We start from the raw sequence: 21,109 nt of genomic DNA, 5'->3' as shown, positions 1-21,109 counted from the left end.
CCGGAGAGATTAGGAACTATTATTTAAAGCTGAAAGCGGTCACTTTTGCAACAATTCTGCCATAAGAGATTGGCATCCTTTCTATACCATCCATAGGCTATTGGCTTGTGTCAATTATGGATGGTATAGAAAGGATGCCAATCTCTTATGGCAGAATTGTTGCAAAAGTGACCGCTTTCAGCTTTAAATAATAGTTCCCAATCTCTCCGGTGGCGCTAGTTAGGCTCTGGGACATGAGTATAACAATGGTATAACATGAACCAACAAATAACCCAACCAAATTACGTAGGTTGTTTTTGGTAGTATTTCGGTGTATGGTGGCGTCGCCTAATTACTGTTTTTTGATGGACACTTTTCATACATAGAGGTTTGGCTCCTTTATATAGTCTCCATGATTCATGGTGGCGGTGGCAATGGTGTCAATAGAGAGATATGCGGATGCGAAATGGATGCAAACGATTGCAAACGATTATAATTTGTTTCAAAAGTATCAGTAAAAAAAAAACCTATTTGTTAATTACGGAAACCTCAACGGAAACTTTCTACCAAGTAAAAAGTACTGCGATTACACTGTGAAGAGTATAATACGGACCGGATGTCAACCAATTTACAATTATCATGTTGGTAAATGTAATGCTGCCAGTAAAAAGACACATACTCAAAAAGAAGGTAAAAAAAAAATCGAATAATTTGATAGACAAGACGGATTTGGCGTTAGGTTTTTCAGAAACCATTTCTTACAAAAAACCTAGAAGGATTTAACCATTTGGTTATACCCTCCTAGTAAAAAACTGATGGTTAAGACTAAGTTATCATTGAGTTGACAATACAAATATTTGGCAAGTTGGCAACACTGCTCGTTACCGTACCGTTGATGACGGAATGGGCGAGGCTTGAGTTTATCTTGTTATTGTAAATTCTTTTAATTTTAACAATTTTTCTATAAAAACATGTATAAATAGGAAGGGAGTATTTTTTAAAGGTTTAGAGGTTTTTATTAAAAGTTATTTCTTAAGGTGAGAAAAGCTCGTTATTTGTGATGGATTTGTTATGTTTCTTGTTTATTAAACCGTTGTTTTTGTTCCAGCAAAAAATGAAGAATATATTGTTACTGTTAGCAGTAACGAGTTGCGGTTACGGGAAACTGGATCCTTATAACCAGAACTTCCCGCCGCAACAATTTCCTTCTGATAATACGCAGAACGGCACATATCGTTCTAATCCTCAAATACCGTACGGCAATCAAGATTACCAGCAGTCACAAAGTACGTTTTATAACGAAGGTTTCGACTCTGACCCCTATCGCGATGGTGACAATGAAGTGGACCCGCAGAACACTGCTAGTTACTACGCAGGTTTAGACTACGAGGAGAGGTACAAATGTCCTCCCAATTGGATTCGATTTAGAGAATCTTGTTACCGCTTCACGAAGTCTCCCAACCGGCCGAGGAACGACGCCCGGAAGATCTGCCAAGCTTACGAATCAGACTTAGTGGCAGTGAATACTCCTGAGGAACATGGATTTATCATTACTACTCTAATGAAAATAGATCCTCAAAAGGGTTCCTGGTATGTTGGAGCGCATCAACAGTCACCTGGATACTGGTCTAATGATTTAGATGGTTCTCAGCTGTCAGGTCTTGAAAATGCTTTTTTTGAAGATGTCACATCCATTTACAACAGCTACAATTTGCTGCCCCGCGATTACTTAGTATACAAGTTCTCACAACATGATGGTCGCTGGGGTCTATCTGCTGTAGAAGGTACTCAATATTATCATTTTATTTGTGAAGGGCAGCCTCAAAGGTTAAAGTTTCTAATAGAGGATACTAGATCCTTTACCTATGGCTTAGATGTTTATGATCCAGAGAGAATTCCGAGGGGACCTTATTTTACAAAAGAGCCAGTAGACACAATATATGACCCTCTCCGCAGCAATTTTGTGCAGCTGACTTGTGTTGCTGGAGGATATCCCACACCTGTTTATAAGTGGTTCAGGGAAGACTACCAAGTTGACAGCCCTGTATTTACTGAAATCAACCCCCTGGATGATACTAGATTTATTGTAAGTGGTGGAACTTTGATGATTTATTATCCAGATGCGGATAAAGATAACGCAAAATATCATTGCACTGCTTCAAACAAATACGGCGTCATCCGCTCTGAATCAGTCCGACTCTCATTTGGATTTATTAGAGAGTTTAATCAGAAAAGACCTATGGAGAGTGGCAAACAATACTGGGGTAAAGTTATGTATTGTGATCCTCCATCTTACTATCCATCTGTGAATTTCTTATGGGCTCGTAATTATTTCCCAAATCTTGTAGAAGAGGACAAGAGAGTGTTTGTGTCTTCAGATGGCGGAGTATACTTTTCTGCCCTCGAATCTATTGATAACGGCAATTATAGTTGTAATGTCATGAGCAAAGTTTCAGACATGGGTCGCAATGGGCCATTTTTCTCACTGTCTGTTTTTCCCCATTCTGATTATCAGCAGCTTAAATTCCCCAATAATTTTCCTAAGCTTTTTCCGGATGCTCCAGTTGTCGGTCAAGAAGTTATGTTAGAGTGTGTTTCATTTGGATATCCAGTGCCTTCATACAATTGGACCAGGAAAAACAGCCCTATGCCAAGGCGAGCGAGACTAAGTAATTACGATCGCATTTTGACTATTTCCAATGTTGGCGTTGAGGATGAGGGAGAGTACATTTGTGACGTCAGCAACGACCGGTCGCGCATATCTAACAGCGTGTTTTTAAAAGTACAGGCAGAACCTAACTTTACTATACCATTAGCTGACAAGCATGTTGACAATAAGGGTGAGCTGCATTGGAATTGTGAAGCCTTTGGTATCCCAGATGTCAATTACACTTGGTGGAAAAATGGCAATAAACTTTCTATGGAAACCTTAGAATTGGAAGACAGGGACCGATATATAATTCAGGATAATGTGTTAACTATAAAGCACTTAGATTCTGCAAGGGACCCTGGAATGTACCAGTGTGAAGCAAGGAATCAGTTGAAAGCGAGATATTCCACAGGGCAGCTGAGAGTATTATCATTGAAACCATCATTTAAGAAGAAACCCCTTGAATTAGAAACATATGGCTCAGAAGGAGGAAATGTAACTTTGAGATGTAATCCAGAAGCGGCACCCAGACCATCATTTACATGGAAGAAAGATGGAAATGTAATAGGTGCTGGTGGGAAACGATTTATCACTGAGAATGGGAATCTGATCATTAGACAAATTTCCAGAGATGATGAAGGAATATACACTTGTGTTGCCAAGAACCAGTACGGGTCTGATGAGAGTAGAGGAAGACTGATAGTTTTACGCGCTCCCCGATTCCTCGTGCGTCTACCTCCGCGCGTAACAACGCAAGTTGGCCAAGTAATCTTTTTACATTGTAGCGCTGAAGTTGATACACTCTTAGACACGGCTTACCTCTGGAATCACAACGGCATCCGCATGAAGGAAGCAGCCGATCTTTATGCTGACAAAAGAATTAAAATTGATGGCGGAGAACTGACCATTTATAATGTTAGTCTTTCCGATGTCGGCGATTACGAGTGCATTGTTAAAGCAGCTATCGGCCGCATATCCAGCCACACACAACTGCGAATCGAAGGTCCGCCAGGTCCTCCGGGTGGTCTGCAAATTTTGAACGTTTTGAAAAACACTGTGACTCTCGAATGGACTGACAGTAATTCTAACGGGCGCCCGATCACTGGCTACGCGATCACTGGTCGAACCAATTGGAACTCTACATGGATTACCATTGCGGAAAATATCGCCAACGTGATGGAGGTAGATCGTTACAACGGGCGCAAGCGAGCGGTCGTCCCCGTCACCCTGCATCCGTGGTCGGTTTACGAATTCAGAGTTCAAGCTATAAACTTCCTCGGAATCGGCAAACCTTCAGCACCCAGTCCACAATTTTCGACGTTAGCTGACAAACCTTATGAAGCACCCACAAACGTCGGTGGAGGTGGAGGCAAAATTGGTGATCTTACAATTGCCTGGACTCCTCTACCGAAACATTTGCAGAACGGACCAGGAATACATTATAAAATATTCTGGCGTAGAAACGGATCTGAAGTGGAATTCCAGTCGCTCTTGCTAAAGGAATATGGGAATGTTGGTAGTCATGTTGTGCGTATAGTGCATCAGTATTTTTATACGCCATACGATGTCAAAGTACAAGCTTTTAACGACTTGGGCGCGAGTCCTGAGAGCGAAATAGTTACTATATACTCTGCCGAAGATATGCCTCAGGTTGCTCCACAGTTGGTGTCAGCACTTTCCTACAACTCTACATCCCTCAACGTGACTTGGAATCCGATAGACCAATCCCGCGAGAGGCTACGTGGCAAGCTCATCGGCCACCGTCTGAAGTATTGGAAGCAGTCCAACAAGGAGGAAGAGTGTATCTACTTCTTGTCCAGAACTACGCGCGCCTGGGCTCTCATTGTAGGCTTGCAGCATGATACATATTACTTCGTGAAGGTATGTACCCATTTAATGTATCTAATAACGTTAAATTAATAATTGAATTACTGAGCATTGATTTATTTGTATGTTCTTTTCCCAATCCAGTTCAACAGCCCATATTTAGTTTTTAGACAATATATTTTTAAGCGCCTTCTGAAGCGTTGGAGGCCTATCATTAACCCTTAAATGCATAATGATGTATATATGCATCGTATATTTGATGGTCCGTGGCTCAATATGCAGCTATCCAAAATCACATTTATTACTTTTATACAGCATGACACATCTATTTCAATTTATTAAAAAGTTATACAAAAAATCATGCATTTAAGGGTTAAGGCATGTGATGTTCGGTCCTGAGCTTCTGTAGAATTCAACCGAACGCTACGATTTAGAGAAATAATAGGGTATCCTGCAATTTTTTATGAATGGTATCAGTCGATCAGGTTTGTTTTGAGTTTGAGGATCAAATGCCTGTATGGGACCCATTGTCTTAAAACAATACAAAAGTCACAAATGATGGTCAAAATCTGGCACCCGCACTTTACTGACGAAACTCTTCATACAAAATGACATTACATCGTGACGTCAGCATGTAAAGTCGCTATCGCTTAGAAGAGTTAGAAGCCGTGGAAAAGAAGGACAATGCGATTTTGTCGGTGAAATATTGCGTTTATGTATATTGTTGCTATACATTTTTTTAAAAATAAAATGTAAGGAATCGAACGGTACCATTCCATTCGGAACGGTTTCATTATGTTAATGTTTTTTTAACTTAGACGTCTTGTATTTATTTATGAAACCCATATATTATTAAGTTTCCAATTTATTGTGATAAATTGCTCATTTTCTATCAATCAATCAATCAAACTTTTATTGGTAAAATAGAAGTATTTTATATGTCAACACATTATTATTATCTTATACATAGAACATTACTTACACATTTCACAGGAATAATTATATTAGGTACATTATTATTTTTGGTCAAATTATTTTTATATGAATTATTTACTGATTTATATTACATTTAATTATAATTATACATTTTTAATTAATTCGGTTTCAAAATATATATAGATATATATACATATTTAAAGTATTACTTATTTCTATTACATGTAGTCAATATTACTGATTTATATTACATTTACAATTATACATTAATTAGGTATCAAAAAAAAAAAAAAACAATTAAAATATTTAAAGTATTACTTATTTCTATTACATGTAGGCAATATTAATATTTAGCTTCTAAATCTTAAATAAGTAAATAACAATCTTATGCTAACTATACATATGTACATTTTCATTATTTGGTGGTATTTTATCTTACCTTCCATTACTATTGGACTTTGGCAAGTAATCAGGTGGTCTCAGATGGCCGAAAGAAATCATTAACAGAGTAAAGTACATCCGTAATCAACTTTGCCTTTAGTTTGTTTTCGAACGATCTACTACTATTTGTATTTTTAATTTCGTCCGGTATTGCATTATATACCTTTGGACCAATTGAGTGCAGTAGCTTTTTCGACTTTGCCAGTCTAGTCGGGGGTGGTCGTAATTTATGTCGCTGCCTTGTGTTACAATTGTGAACGTCGCCGTATGTCGTGAATTGGTCTAAATGCGTTCTTACATATTTTGCGATTTCCAGGATATACAGACTTGGTAGTGTTAGTATCTTGTACTCCTGGAACAAGTTTCTTGCGTCACTATCCCACGGGACCCGCCACGACTCGCATCGCTCGTCTTTGTAACCTGAACGCTCTTTCTCGCTCTGCAGCATTACCCCATAGGTCGACACCGTAAGCGAGAAGTGAGTGAAAGTACCCGTAGTAGGCTTTTTTTCACATTGTCTGTATTAAGGCTAGGACGCAATCTACTTAGTGCGAAGCATGCAGATGAGAGCCGACCGCACAGGGTGTCAATGTGAGAACTCCATGTAAGACCGGAATCTACTATTAGACCGAGGTATTTCACCTCATCCACCTGTGGAACCGGCTGCCCATTACAGACCATGTTCAGATTGTGATCCTGCCTGCCACGAAGCCCAAATCGGATGATATTTGTTTTTTCGACATTTAATGTCATTCCATTGGCCATGAACCATGACGCTACCTGATCCATGACCATACTGGACTACTCTATCTATTTAACTAGATTTAGTTATAAAATTCAACGAGAAAAATACCCTATTTTGTTTTGAGCTTCTTTTGTTACGGGTGCACCATTACACTTGCAACTTGAGATCTTGGTACGTAAGAAAAACTAATGTCTGATATTGTTTTAGGTAATGGCATTCAACTCTGCGGGCGAGGGTCCGGAGAGCGAACGTTACCTGGAGCGCACGTACCGCAAGGCGCCGCAGAAGCCCCCGGCCTCCGTGAACGTGTGGGCCGTCAACCCGAGTACGGTGCGCGTCGTGTGGCGCTACGTGCAACCCACGGATGAGGAGGAGCCGCTTATTGGCTACAAGGTCTGCTTTACATTGAATTGAAATAATCTGCCTTTTTCCCAAAAGACAACAGTATGATGACTTTCGAGGTGGAACCGTTGAACTTTTGTAGCCAACAGACATTGTGGTACGCGGCTTATTATCACATTGATGCGGATCCTCACGCTGCAAGTAGCCGTTTTCCATCATGCGAGCCGTAGGTATGCTTTTTTTTTTAAATCTGGTTTTTATGGAGGCTTTGGACACTCTAGGTGAACATGTCAGCCTCATGGGTGCTATCATAGTTCCCTACTCAATGGAGAGGTCAATAAAGTGGTAAACACTGATTGCTTTGTCCGATATAGGCTCTGCCAACCAACAATTGATCTGTCCATTGTGCATGGAGCCCAGACTACCAAAAATTCTTTTTCTCAAGTCCGAATTCCGGACGCATTCCAACAACACGTGAGACGAGTCATCAGTCTTCTGACAGTTTGCACACAGTGGTGACGATTTAACACCCATCATGCACAGAAATTTGTTTGTAGGGATGTGTCCGGACCGGACTCGGAAAGCTGAGACTAACACTTTTCTAGAGAGGTTGGCAGAATCAAACCAGGGTATCCACAAGGGTCTCTCTTGAATTGTTCTGTACCAGATTCAAACACCCCTTGATAAAGCTTGTTCTCCAAAATGGTATTCCCATTTCTGTAAACATCTTTTTTTAATTCTGGGAATTACTTCACTTGAATATGGTATAGAATCGAGTACAGAGCCATCCATTACAGCGGTTTTAGCAAGCTTATCTACTGCCTCGTTTCCTACTAACCCTACGTGGGAAGGAATCCACTGTATTTTAACAACTCTATCATTACAAATAAACTCATGAATCAACTGTAGAGCTTCATATGCAACAGGCATGCCTCTTTGTCCATAAACACAACGATTAAGGTGTTGAAGTGCACTCTTGTTTGCTACCATTGTAGTAAAAAATACTCAAAATGTTGAGAGACGAGAGAATTTTCACATTTTTGAGTTTCAATACCGCTTTGTAATAATTACCATTATTATCATCGTTACAAGACCCGAAAGACGTCAAAATAGGCCTCTACAATGACCGGTGCGGTGCTCTCATTCAACCGTTCCCTGCGATCCTGACCAGATTATAGTATCAAGAAATGGACTGAGCTAAATTAAATGGGAGACAAGCCCAGACCATTTATATAACCTACCTGTGGTTTTGTCAATCTGAGCTAACGCGTCTATTGTCACTGTATCCTCATTGGCTGCAAGGTCAGTGTGATTTATTAGGCGATTAGTTACCATTGTACTCGGTAAACTGATCATTTGTAAAGTAAACTTTATGGCAATGGAAAAAGGTCTAATATTGACCACGTATGGCCACTATAGTTAAACAACAACTGTTTAGTTCGTTGATTGAGTGAGAAGTTAGATTTGTCTAGCAAGGTGGGCGCTTAACAACTACACAAAGTATTTCAAAATGATTCATGCTCTTATTTAGTACGTGTATATACTTACTCGTGTTTAGCAGTTTTTTACTTATTATTATTATAACTCGATTATGTAAGAAAACGACAGTTTTTCCTTAATAATCTTAAAATGCCCAACCTCTCCACAGCCACACTAAAGTTGCAAACCATGGTTAGATCCAATAGGATGGTTACATGTATTCAGTATAGATCACTCTGTCGATAAAACAAGTTGACACGCAAAACCGAAGAAGCAAGAACGGACCGATGCTATCTTCTCTTTGACAATAAGGGTAATTGCCCCTCTTCCCTCTGACGGGACGTCCGAAGTATTTTGTTTTGACTAACTGACCAAAATCCACATATGAAGTCTCTGAATTAAAATCTGCATCCGTGTCTGATTGGTTCCTTATCATTTTACAGGTGCGAGTATGGGAAACCGACCAAGACATGAGCACAGCGAACGACACCATTATACCCGTGGAGCACAAACTCGAAGCATACGTCAACAACCTCATACCCGGCAAGACCTACAACCTCCGAGTCCTGGCCTATTCCAACGGAGGCGACGGTCGTATGTCCTCTCCCCCAATCACCTTCCAAATGGGTGACTACCATAGCGATTCTCTAGGGTACTACGTAAGGGGTAACTCTGCTCACAAAGCAAGCTTAGCTTTAGGATCTCTTTTCTCACTATTTCTAGGTGTCTCTGCCTTTAGATGGCTGCTATCGTGATGTTTATTTTGTCCTTATTTTGCGTAGCTGTGTAACTAAGGTCTGATAATGATATTATTGCAATAGACTTATACCTATATTTTTACATTGAAGTTTTAAGCTATATTTTTGTACTGAAAGACGTAAATTGATAAATATTTCTTTATTTGCACAACTTCCGAGGTTGTGAATTATCCCGCCCATTTTACTCGAGATTTTATATATGTGTCATTCTCAATCAAAAGGGTACTTATTGTCGGTTGTCAATAAGGCGCTATTTCCATATAGCATTAATTTGAAATCAACCTTATCGACAAGCGACAATTTGGTACGTTTTGGTTGAAAACGTCACATATTTTTAAAATTTCTTTTTTACTGCTTTCTTAGCTTTAAATAATTTAGTCTCTCATGCACTACTTTCTATACGTTAAGATAGAATAACTTAAACTTACTATTTTAACTAACATTCCAAGTCGATATTCTATTGACAATAAGCCAGGATAAAATCTCATTACCTAATGATATTATATGGAGTCCATATCACAATTTTGATTTAGATATAAGAGATGTATGTAAATATTTTGCAATGTGTTGTTTATACATTTGTTTAAAATGAAATGCATTTTTACTCCTATAGACTGTCAAATTTTAAAATTATTATTATTTTACTTCTACAATCCGAGCCATTTTCTTCGTTTAGGATATTATAATTATGTAAGTTATTTCCAATTACACGCATAATGACATACTTGCGTAATGTCACATGTACGCTAAATGCTATAGTATATCTACAGGTTCGCGGGCAAGCGTATACATTGACAACCAATTTTATTAACCTTGGAACTGTGTCGCCTTTTACCATTATTCAATTCCAAGAGCTGATGATGAAGTAAACAGTGGGAATCAGAAATGGTAGACGATGAAAAAAAAAGAACGTGAAATATCGGATTGAAATTTGCTCGGAACTCTTAACTACGTTTAACCTTTTGGACGCCAATTAAATGACGAATATATCGGCAGCGTGGGTCCAACGCCAAAGACACACAGACCACAGAGCAACATAGACCGTGCATTCGAATAAAGTTCAATTACAGTTTTGACACTGGTGGCGTGGCGTCCGAGTGACAGCTTTTGTGTTTGACACGGCGTCGAGTACCTATGCCCCGTACCGTACGTATGTGTCATAGCGAGTGTCGTTTCGCGTGGTAAAAAATGTGTCATTATGCGTCTAATATTATTTTATTCTAATTATGTGGTCCTATGTATAGTACAAAGTGATGAAGTGAAGCAGTGGGGTAACTTACTTGTTATGTACAATTGTACAGTCAGCATCAAATAAGTGGTGACCAAATATAATTGCAACACATCCATATAATCCTTATTGCTTTGGTGTTAATGGCGTGTTGCAAAATTTTGGCCTCTTTGGCAGTCACTCTATTCTATCTATCTATTTGACGCTGACTGTAACAGAAATTAAGGAAGGTTTTGTTATCAAGATACTAAATCTAATTTAGCAATAAAGCAAAATTCGCAACTCTGGCTGGAAAAGTCCACCCCAGTGAACACTGTTTTTTTCAACTAAATATAAAAATAAAGAAAGTAATTTAAAATTGCCTTAAACATGTTGAAATCATTGTACGTAATGTTTAATATTAAAAGTTTCGTGGAATAAATGTTTTTATACTTGAAACTTACTTTGTTTGTCTTTGAAGATAAATAATAAGACGCCTATTTATGATAAGATCCCTTTATTTACATACAAGATATATACAGTGGTAACTACCTACCTATTTATTAATTTTGTGCTGTTTCATATCTACTTAACGCAATTTATTAACTCCTTGACCTTTTCGCCGCCACGTCACTCAATAAAGTAACAGTGTCATCAACGCCAAGCCACAAATTGCACGTAAACAACCCGTATAACATCATATGTACTGTATCAAAAACTGCCGATTTTTGCGGGAGAGGGGAACGTCAAATGTTATAGGTACGTAACGTAAAAATAGCCATGTCAGGATAAACGTGGATACGTGGAGTTAGTAATTTTGGTGCTTATTTTTTATCAATTTCCCATACAAACTTCCACCCCCCTTTACACCCCCTTAAATGATATGATGATTTCTGGGATAAAAACTACCTTGTCCTTCCCCGGGTCTCAAACAATCTCTATACCAAATTTCAACTAAATCGGTTCAGCGGTTTAAGCGTTAAGAGATAACAGACAGACAGACACACACTTTCGCATTTATAATATTAGTATGGACTAGCTTTAGAAATTAGTAGGTAATAAATTTTTAAACATCTGTATCTAAATCCATCCTTTTTAACTCCCAAATTGGTCCACTATAAATTTCCACCCCATTTTTTACACCCTTAGGGATGATTTCAGGGATAAAAATTGTTCTATATCCTTCATGTAGGCCGAGCACATGATTGGCGCGACAGTATCTCGCCGCGAGATATACTATACCCGTCTTCTACTAACTGTATGAATTAAAGGGGGACGGGTAGTCTATGTCGCGGCGAGATACTCTCGCGCCAATCATGTGCTAGCCCGGCTGACAGCTCAAGCTATCCCCATACAAAGTTAATTTCATCTAAATCGGTTCAGCGGTTATTGGTTCCCCATACAAATTTCCATTCCACCCCCTTTTTCTCCCCCTTGAGGGGTGAGTTCAGTTAAATACTCATCATTGGGTCCTTGTTCATTAATATTGCCGATACCCTATATGTTATACTTAAAATAAATGTAAGAAAAAACCTTGTATTTCTTCAAATATGTATTCATCTAAAAACTAAATATAATTATTGTAGTTTCTTATATTTTACTTTCCGTTTTAAACAGTTAGCATCCAAATTAAGGGACAAATCTCCATCCAAAGATTTTCGCTTTAACGTGCTGTCTTCTATAGGTTGCACATGCTTCAAAGGCAGAAGACCCACAGCGTACGGAATGTCATCATCTAATGTGGAATCTATTGTAGACTCATTGCTGGGTTCATTTTCTTTATTCATGTCGATTTTATTCTTATCTTCCCATTCAGATGCTGACGGTGCTGTGAGATCAATAACTGCATCATTATATCCGCATTCTGGTTCATGATTATTATTGGTTTTTGAATCGTTGTTGTTCACATGATTATTTTCAGTTTCGTGGGCATTTATATCCATATTATCCTCCCATTGTAAGCCACTTGAATTTATTCTGGAAGTAATATCAGCTGGAGGCCTGGTATTTTCAACAGCCACCTCATTGTCTCTAGTTTCGTTCGAAAAAGCATTGCTAACATTTAACGCATCGCCGTCAAAATCAGCTTTGTGATCTGTTTCACCTCTTTCAGCTTCGTTCACGGCACAGTCATTGCTTGATGTGATGCCCATATTCTTTTCAATATTCATTAAATCGTTCATAATTTCGTCTCTCCCTAGACAAGGTTTTTCCAATTGACTGTTGATGTCGAAAGAACTATTATCCAGAGTCTGTTTAGGAGTGGACATTAGGCAATCTAAACCATCATCTTTGAAGTCGCTGGCTTGAGGAAGCTGAAGGCTGAAGTCGTAGCAATCTTCGTTTCTTCTTAAGTCCTCTTGCAGATTAAATTGCTGACTCATATTTTCATCCAAGTGGGAGTTTTTCGTGTCAAGCAGGGACATGGTAAAACTAGTGTCCAGAGCGGTGCTCGTAGGACACAGCTGCTCCATTGTTCTCGCCTCGTTGAGGTGTTGTTCTTGATAATATTTCTTAACATCATCACTCATAGATTTCGTGAAGAAATGCATGTCTCCCTCGATCCCCGAAAAATCATGTGACGGATCATGATCCATAGAATGATTATTCTGCATACGTTGATCTAGAACTACATAATTCTGTTGGTCACCAAACGAGTCTAAATTATCTGGCAGAATTGCGTTCAGACTGTTTATAGAATCTTCGTGGTTGCTGAATTGTACGGCATCTTTGTCAAACTCGGCTCCCGAATAACTCTTATTTCCGGAGATCAACTCGCCTCTTTCTATCGATTTGGACAAATCGTCAATGCTTTTGATTTCGCTCGGATCCGCAACCTTTTCAATGATGTTAGGCTGCTCGATAACTTCATATTGAATCTCGCTGCTCTGCACCATGTCAAGAAGAACTTGTTCGTTGACGTTGATGTAGGATCCGTCTCCGGATTCGAAGAGTATGGGCAGATCGGTGGGAAGTCCTGCGCTTTTTAAGGCATCAACGTATTGGGACATGGCATTACTGATGTTGCTGTTGGAATCACTGGCAGACCTTGTGGTCGTAGTGTTGACGTAGGAGGAGATTCCCTCTGACCGCATGGGGTGTTCTTCAGGGTACGAAATAGTAGGATCTAGAACGTTGGAGGAGACAGTTTGGTCCATATACATGAGGTCGTTGTCGACGCCCATGTAGTTGTGAGCGCTGGTGGATTCAGGGCCGCAGATGCTGTTAACCGCCTGGGAAAGCGTCACCCTGTCCATGTAGTCCTGGAAAATAGAACCTAGTGATGAAGGAAGAAAAGCAGAGGAAGGCCGAGACGCGTGTTTTATGGTTCAAGCTAAATTCATAAGGTTAGTTATTTTATTTATTTTTCTTGAGTTTGGGTAAAAGTCGATCGAATGTGAGAATAATCTGCAGCCTGAAGATGAAGTTTAAAAGACGAGAAGAACGGTCTCACCTGCATGTGTCTGGTCTGCAAATGCTTGAGCTGGTGGATGGCTTTGCGCGAGTCCTGCTCGCGGCGCAGCAGGGCGCGCTCGGCGGCACGGCCCAGAGGCCCGGAACTCTCCCAGCCCCCGGTGCGCTAGAACAGACCACATCATGAACAGTGCCCAAAAGTCACAAGAAAACATTGCAAAACTCTACTGACCCTGAAGTCTTATCGTTTTCAAGGTTGGGTAATTGAAAAATATAAAAAAAAAAATTCAACCTGTTCCAAGATAATGTTGACCTATCTATCGAATCGAAGGTGTCAAAAATAATGTATGTTTTTCCTAAACAGAAACGCCAGTCAGGGTGAGTGCGTCTATCCAGCCATCGATGTACCTATTGAAATTTTGCCTCACCTAGTCTACTAATGACAATGCAACATAATATAAACCCCCCAACTTCACAACAATGACAGTATGCCAACAAAACATAGCTGCTTTGAAAAAAAAAAACGTTACGACTGGAAGCGTTACTGAAAGGCGAAATTAAGTGTGATATTCTTGCGATCTCTGAGCATTGGTTGTCAATGGATAAATTAAAATGTGTTAATCTTGACGGTTACAAATTAGCATTAGTGCAGAAACGTAACTTCGCACGGTGAATCTTGTATATTTACGCGGGATTATGTCAAATGTCTCGAGAACCACGATCTAGTTCAGTTATCGACCGAGAGATATTATGTCATTCTTGTATATATCTATCTATATATATTTATATATTTCGGGGATCTAGCTAGGTCTTATATCTGGGAAAACGCGTATTCTTGAGTTTTTATGTTTTCCGAGCAAATCTGACTACGGGACCCTAAAAAGACTCACTCTCACACTGGGCCGACCTCGGCGCGGCTTGATGGAGCGCGGGGCGTCCCCGTAGTCCATGCCGCCGGGGGCATTGCTGCCGTTCTCGATGTCAAACGGTATGCGAACCACCATGTCCTGATGAAATTATTATACCAGTTATTTGATTGTGAACTGGTGTTTAAGATAGGCAAAAGTGTGAACTTCAAGTGTCAAAACAAAAACAACTTTATGGCAAAAAATAAAACAACATGATATACAAATATATAAGTAAATAAAAAGCTAAGTTTAAACCTTGCTCGGGCGTCCCATATTGTCCACTGGCTGACCGGTGTTAGGCGTAGTAAGGTGCTTGGGGTCATTGCTATCCTAAAAATATAAACAATAAAAGATAAATGTGGTATTTTCTATAAAAAGGGACCTTATTATAAACGATGCCCCGATATAAATACAATGCCGCGCGACGCTGTGCGACGTAAGCGCCATCGACAATAAGGTCCCTTTTTATAGAAAATGCCCCAAATAAATAAGATAAATGCGCTAAAAATAAGAATATAGAGCCATATACTCAACGATTACACATGTCACCGAAGTCACAGTTTAACGCCGTCAACACTGATGCTTATTAGGAATCATGACGTCAAGAACGATTTTGTACACTGATGGCCTATTCAGATTGTAATTTCTTGTTATCAAACGGTTATGGTACATATATAAAGGTTAAAATAAATAACCGTTTCATAACAAGAAATAACTATCTGAACCAATTCGAACGCGCACTGACTTTAGAATGATACTTGAATCATGTTATTCAGTTATCGTGCGTCTCGCCCGCGCACTACATGTACGGACGAGTGCGAGTAAAATACACGATAACTGGATGACATCAGTTAGATGTCATTTGATATCAGTGTACGTTCAAATTGGCCTGTGTTCGAATGATTCCATCCATTCTCGTTATGTAGCGACATTGCTACGGACTCTTACTTGTAGTCTCGTAGCACATAAGGGCGCTACGCGGGAGCAATGTGTATGGCATTATATTTGTGAATTTTGAGATTGTGACAAAATGGCGAAAGGAGGAATAGTGTTTTTTTTTCATAATTTTCTTATCTTTAGAAGCTAGTCACAGTCACGGAAGCTAGTGCAACCTAGCTGAAACGTCGGAAAAAAGGTAAAATAATGAAATTTAATCGCGTTAGACCCGTTAATGACATTAATTAAATGTAACTACCCTCCTAAGGCCCAAGGTCCTACTTATAGCTAGCACTTCTTCAGTTCTATGAAATTTAAACTATATTCAATTGGAAAAGTTGTATTTCTTTTGTTCAGTTACATTTTGGGTTTTTCATTTGCTTGGCCTTAGGCGGCTACAATATTTTTTACAATGAAAGAAGTGTAAAATACCTGTGTATGCATATCTATTAGAGACTGTGGCGGGCGATTGATGACAACAGGAGGCGTGAACACCGGGAGCTCGCCTGTAAGATTAAAACATATTTAGGTATTTTTTGTTTAGGTAGATTATGCGATTGAAACTTGTTTGCGTGATTTTTGTAATAAAAATGTTGCGACATACAAATGTGCTAACGAAAAATTTTACTTATTATATTGAATTGTTGTTACACGTTTTAAACAAGAGCAAATGCCATGAACTAAATTATAATAGAATAGAATCGTTCATTGCGAACCATGGTACATAATACAGTTGTTACACTAAATTTGTGGAACACATGGCGCCGTGGAACACAAGGGCAATGCAAATTAATCTTATATCTAGTTATTTATGGAACAATTACACGGAAAGTAGATTACATTTGCAAGGGCAGACTGATCAAAACTTTACTACATCAGTTGGTTTGATAGAAAAAAAAATGTTACCATGCATTCCATTCCACAGCAGTATAATTTCAGTATAAAGGCTCCGTCACATTGACGCGGAAGCGTTCCGGAGCGATCGCGGAGCGGGGTGGTAGCAAGGCGGTGATGATATCACATTGAGCGCGGTTGACGGACTGAAAGCGTTTTGATCGCGGACCCGCGTTGTAAGTTACCTACGGCTTATTTCTGTAATATTTGTGTCTTAAATCATATAGACATGAATATTGTCTAAGAACGCAGCGTACTACGTAGGCGAACAACACGCGAACGCGAAGCGAAGCGATGCGGCGCGGGGTGAATCAATCCTTTATAACCTATAGAAGTGTCACGTGGGCGATCTCGTTGCGAACGCGAACGCCGTGGGCCCGCCGCGCTGCGCCGCTTCGCGTTCGCGAGTTGTTCGGTTACGGAGTTTCTCCGTAACATCCGTCATTGCAAACAGTTAATTGTTATTTACTTCGTTCCGCACAACCGCTCTGCCTCCGATCCGCGCTCAATGTGACGGGCGTGTAGCCGCTGGCGGCGCCCGCGCCGCTCCGCCCCGCGTCAGTTCCGCATTCGGTCGGCGGATCGAGGGCGGATTGAACGCGGTGCCGCGCTTCGGCAATGTGGCATACGTTCTGTGCATTCAGAGTTGCGCGGATCGCGCGCTATCCGCGTCGGTTCCGCTACATACCGCGTCAATGTGACGGAGCCTTAAAACAACTAGTGATATAGCCAAGCGACGACACTGGCAATTTTTTTTACCAGAAGTACATTTTCAGATTAAAGGTAAAACGTTAAAATTTCACATTTTTCCCGTAGACCGTATTCGGGATTTTATCACAGACAGAAAAAAATGTATGGCAACTTCAAATCGTTCACACGGCTTTTATTTCCCGCATAGATGCCGTGTGAACAATTTTGTAACTTGCCATACAAAATTTTCTGTCACTACGGTATTCGATAAAACCCCGTATAAGTACGGTATACGGAAAACTTCCCGTGGTTGCCATAAGCCATAATTATTAGCAATTCTTAATTTCTTACCATATAAAAATAAACGAACAAGAAAGAAAAACCACAAACAGGCCAATTCGAACGTATGTACACTGATATCAGAATGACATTTAACTGATATCATTCAGTTGTCGTGCATTTCGCTTGTACTTGTCCGTAGGTACATGTATTGACACGGGCGAGACACACGATACTTAAATAACATGATTCAAATATTATTCTGATGTCAGTGTACCCATGGTATAGTATCTCTGAAGAGGAGTAATGTAATGCTGATAATAATGCCATCTCTGGGTTATGCTGGACATATATTCCTCAGCCGTGGTGCCCTGCTGAGCTAAAAAGCGGTATCTCAATTGAAGATTGCATGCAAATAAGTACCTTAAATTTGAATCATAACGTTCCATTTCCAGTTCATTCGTTTTTGAGATACCGCCTTTAGCATAAGGAGGGCTGAGTGTGGCTAGACATCATTCTTGTGTGTAGATAGTAGAAAACAAAATATACCAAAACAAATATTTAAGCAGGTAACTTAATCGTATTTAATTAAATCTAGAAGAATATATTTTAATAAAAAATGTTTTGATAGTGTTACTAACCTTACGTTGCAAATGAACTAGGAAACAAAATAAATTTGAAACGTAAAAGTAGTTTTTTTAATATGTAGTGCAAACACCGTACAATGACAGACTGACGTATTTAGACGAATAAAAAAACCAAATGACGTTTGGTTTGACGGGAAATTTTGAAATTATTTCTAAGTTGTTTTTTAATATAAATTCCGTTTAAACATATTTTTGGTCAGATTTATGTTAAGATATTAACAAACAGCGTTTCTTTATATCACAACCAACCTTGTAAGTTGTGTTGAGTTGTGCTCTTACTCATTCAACCAAACCAACGCAGGCAAGATGAAAAGCAATGCCGGGCCGCGCCGAATCTGTGTACCTTCTTGTATGTACATCGGTATAAGGGCAAGGTAAGTAAATTTTCGAGTTTATAATATATATATACCTCCTGAACATTTATTTATTATTTCATCTTTATCAAAAGCTTTGATAGAGGCTTCGGGTAAAGCATATTTATGAAATGTTGGCGATGGAACATGGAACATTGTAACATTTCAAATAACAGCCGTTGAACTAGCACCATTCTTAGTGCCCGTAAGGCCCGTCATACACGTTGCTCTGATTATCATAATTAAGATACTATTTTCCGTGCCTAGGTCTTAATCTGATAAATCAACTACAACCTGCCAAAATTAGAAAGACATACATCTACTGATAAAATCCAACCACAATACGTTACCTTTGTCGACATTTTACATGAATAATATCCCGATTCACTGATTTCTTGTTACCTAACATTAAATGTGACAATAGCACACCCTTAAAATGCATGCTCAACACTTGTCCTGTTTCGCTGTAAAATAACCTTTTTATACTTTTGATAACATCTTAACTGTTAATATATTTTCAGGTATTAAAAAGCTTTCAGAATAAAGTTGCGACACGGCAGGTATCGTGCTTTTCTTCGATAAGTTTTTCGATGTTGTCAATGGCAATTTCAGTGAACCTAAAAAAGGAAAATCTACCTAATCTAATGCGCTGTAACACCCAGATCACCGCACCACAAATTGTGGATAAAAAGCTTGAATGTTCTCAAAACTATGAAATATGCGACAAAAATGGATCTAAATTAAATCAAAAAAAGTTGGATCAAACTATTGAAGCTTTCCAAGTTATTTTGGGATCAAGAAGAAGAAATGAATTAGGTTGCCTCTAATTATTGTTTAAAACATAGTCAAGAAATAAATTGTTACATACTTGCTGTTAAGTTATTTTCACGGAAGTGCGCTTAAAGCGTCGCTGTATTTGCATGTGTCTTAGTTACTTGGAATGGAACGTATGTAAATAAGTAGGTACTTATAAATAATATATTGTACTTGATTCAACATAAGTTTTCATTTATTTATTCTGAAAAACTGATTTATGTAGTTTTCTAAGCAAATGGAAATTGGTACGACAAAGATTACTACATAAATCAGTTTCCAATATTAAAGTTGTTACATGTAGGTAAAGAACCCATAAGTACGTGTGTGTGTGTGTGTGTGTGTGTGTGTGTGTGTGTGTGTACATGTGTGCGTGTTTACTGCATATACAGTCTCATTAGTTGAGAGCAGGACCGCTAGGGGCAGCACTAGTAGAGACGTGAACGTGAAATGTCCGAGAGTTTCTTATCTATTACAGTAATAACATATACTAATCTATGAGTGTACCTACGTTCGAATTGGCCTGTTAGTCTCTACGCCAAGTTAATTTGCATCGATTAGTAACAATGTATAGTCGCGCCATAGATGTAGGTATCTATACTCTCGTAGCACTTGGGGTGTAAGTCCTAACATAGTTAAGTATTTTGAAATTTATAAAACAAAAAAAAATACTTACTATGATTATTAATGCCCAGGCCTTCTTTCGTTACCTTCGAAAGACCCTTAATTTTTAGAAATTGTGCTGCCGATACTAGTTCATCTAAGTTTTCTTCCAAGCATTGAGTTTTGCCACAATACATAAACTCTACAAGCGATTTGAGAACGCTAAATCTCATTTTCAATATGATCAACGGCTCACCATTCTGTTTCTGCAGAACTTCCTAAAAACAAGATGATTAAATACGTAATGACTTAGCGTGTACGTTTATTATACTTACCTACAATATTATATCTGCCTACATATACCGTGAAATAGTAATAAATACCTGAAAATAAGCGCTACTGGCCGCAAGAACTGCTTTGTGAACACGCAAAGTGTGTGAACTACACATTAGTGTCATGTCCACTAATGATTGCATTTGTAGCAATTTACCAAATCTGGACATTAAGTGTTCAGAATAATCTTCATAATGAAGACTGTAACGTATTGGAGCCATTATAATTACTTTTACTCTACTGTAAAACAGTTTCCATTGATTTCAATTTACTGTATGACAGTCTTTTGCGACGTTCAGACTTTGACAAGATCTTAACAAACGAAAAACGAATAAAAATAATTTGACATTATTTTGATTTAAAAAGAAAGCCATTTTGTGGCAGCCAGTCAGTCGGTACCATAATACCATTGGTAAAGAGGTTAAAAGGCAAAATCTATATGGCCGCCACGACATCGACCCACCTATAATTGTTGTCTATGGACTCTATGGTAGGCGATAAAAATAGTATAGTTGGTCAAGCAAAACTTATCAGTAGAAAAGGCGGCAAATTTAAAAAAATGTAGGCACGAAGGATTATCGTCCCATAAAAAAATTGAATTTCGCGCCTTTTTCTACTGACAAGATTTGCTTCGCCAACTTATTATACGTATATATACGTAAGATTGTACAACAAGGGCATAAAGCGATCCATTTTTATCCGAGGCAATTTATACCAATATAGTCGAGGATAAAAATGGACATTTATGCCTGCGTTATACACTGCTTTTCACTTCGATTGTAAGTAAAATATACATACAAAAATATCCCATATTTTAGGATATTTTTACCGTATTTATTGAAGACTAAAGAAAATTGTACTCGGGCTGGTCGGGG

The 21,109-nt window shown here is 38.8% G+C and overlaps 2 protein-coding genes across 2 annotated transcripts; one reads left to right on the top strand and one right to left on the bottom strand.

The window, feature by feature from the left end:
• The first annotated feature begins 870 nt into the window (after nt 1-870).
• Nucleotides 871-10,823, top strand: LOC134743491 (contactin). Its single transcript, XM_063676940.1, has 4 exons — nt 871-1,016; nt 1,088-4,510; nt 6,786-6,971; nt 8,843-10,823. The coding sequence occupies exons 2-4, from the start codon at nt 1,094-1,096 to the stop codon at nt 9,152-9,154; spliced, it is 3,915 nt and encodes a 1,304-aa protein (XP_063533010.1). The 5' UTR covers nt 871-1,016; nt 1,088-1,093; the 3' UTR covers nt 9,155-10,823.
• Nucleotides 10,824-11,913: 1,090 nt separating this feature from the next.
• On the bottom strand, nt 11,914-20,600 carry LOC134743490 (probable serine/threonine-protein kinase DDB_G0283337). The gene is made up of 7 exons (XM_063676938.1): nt 20,285-20,600; nt 19,975-20,179; nt 16,055-16,128; nt 14,942-15,016; nt 14,669-14,785; nt 13,819-13,944; nt 11,914-13,627 (listed from the first exon to the last, which is right to left on the bottom strand). The coding sequence occupies exons 1-7, from the start codon at nt 20,453-20,455 to the stop codon at nt 11,942-11,944; spliced, it is 2,454 nt and encodes an 817-aa protein (XP_063533008.1). The 5' UTR covers nt 20,456-20,600; the 3' UTR covers nt 11,914-11,941.
• Nucleotides 20,601-21,109: the final 509 nt, after the last annotated feature.

Source organism: Cydia strobilella, chromosome 8 (genome assembly GCF_947568885.1).
Source record: "Cydia strobilella chromosome 8, ilCydStro3.1, whole genome shotgun sequence".
In the NCBI taxonomy this organism is placed as follows: domain Eukaryota; kingdom Metazoa; phylum Arthropoda; class Insecta; order Lepidoptera; family Tortricidae; genus Cydia; species Cydia strobilella.
Note: the sequence above shows the minus strand (reverse complement) of the source record. Positions and strands in the feature narration are given on the sequence as shown.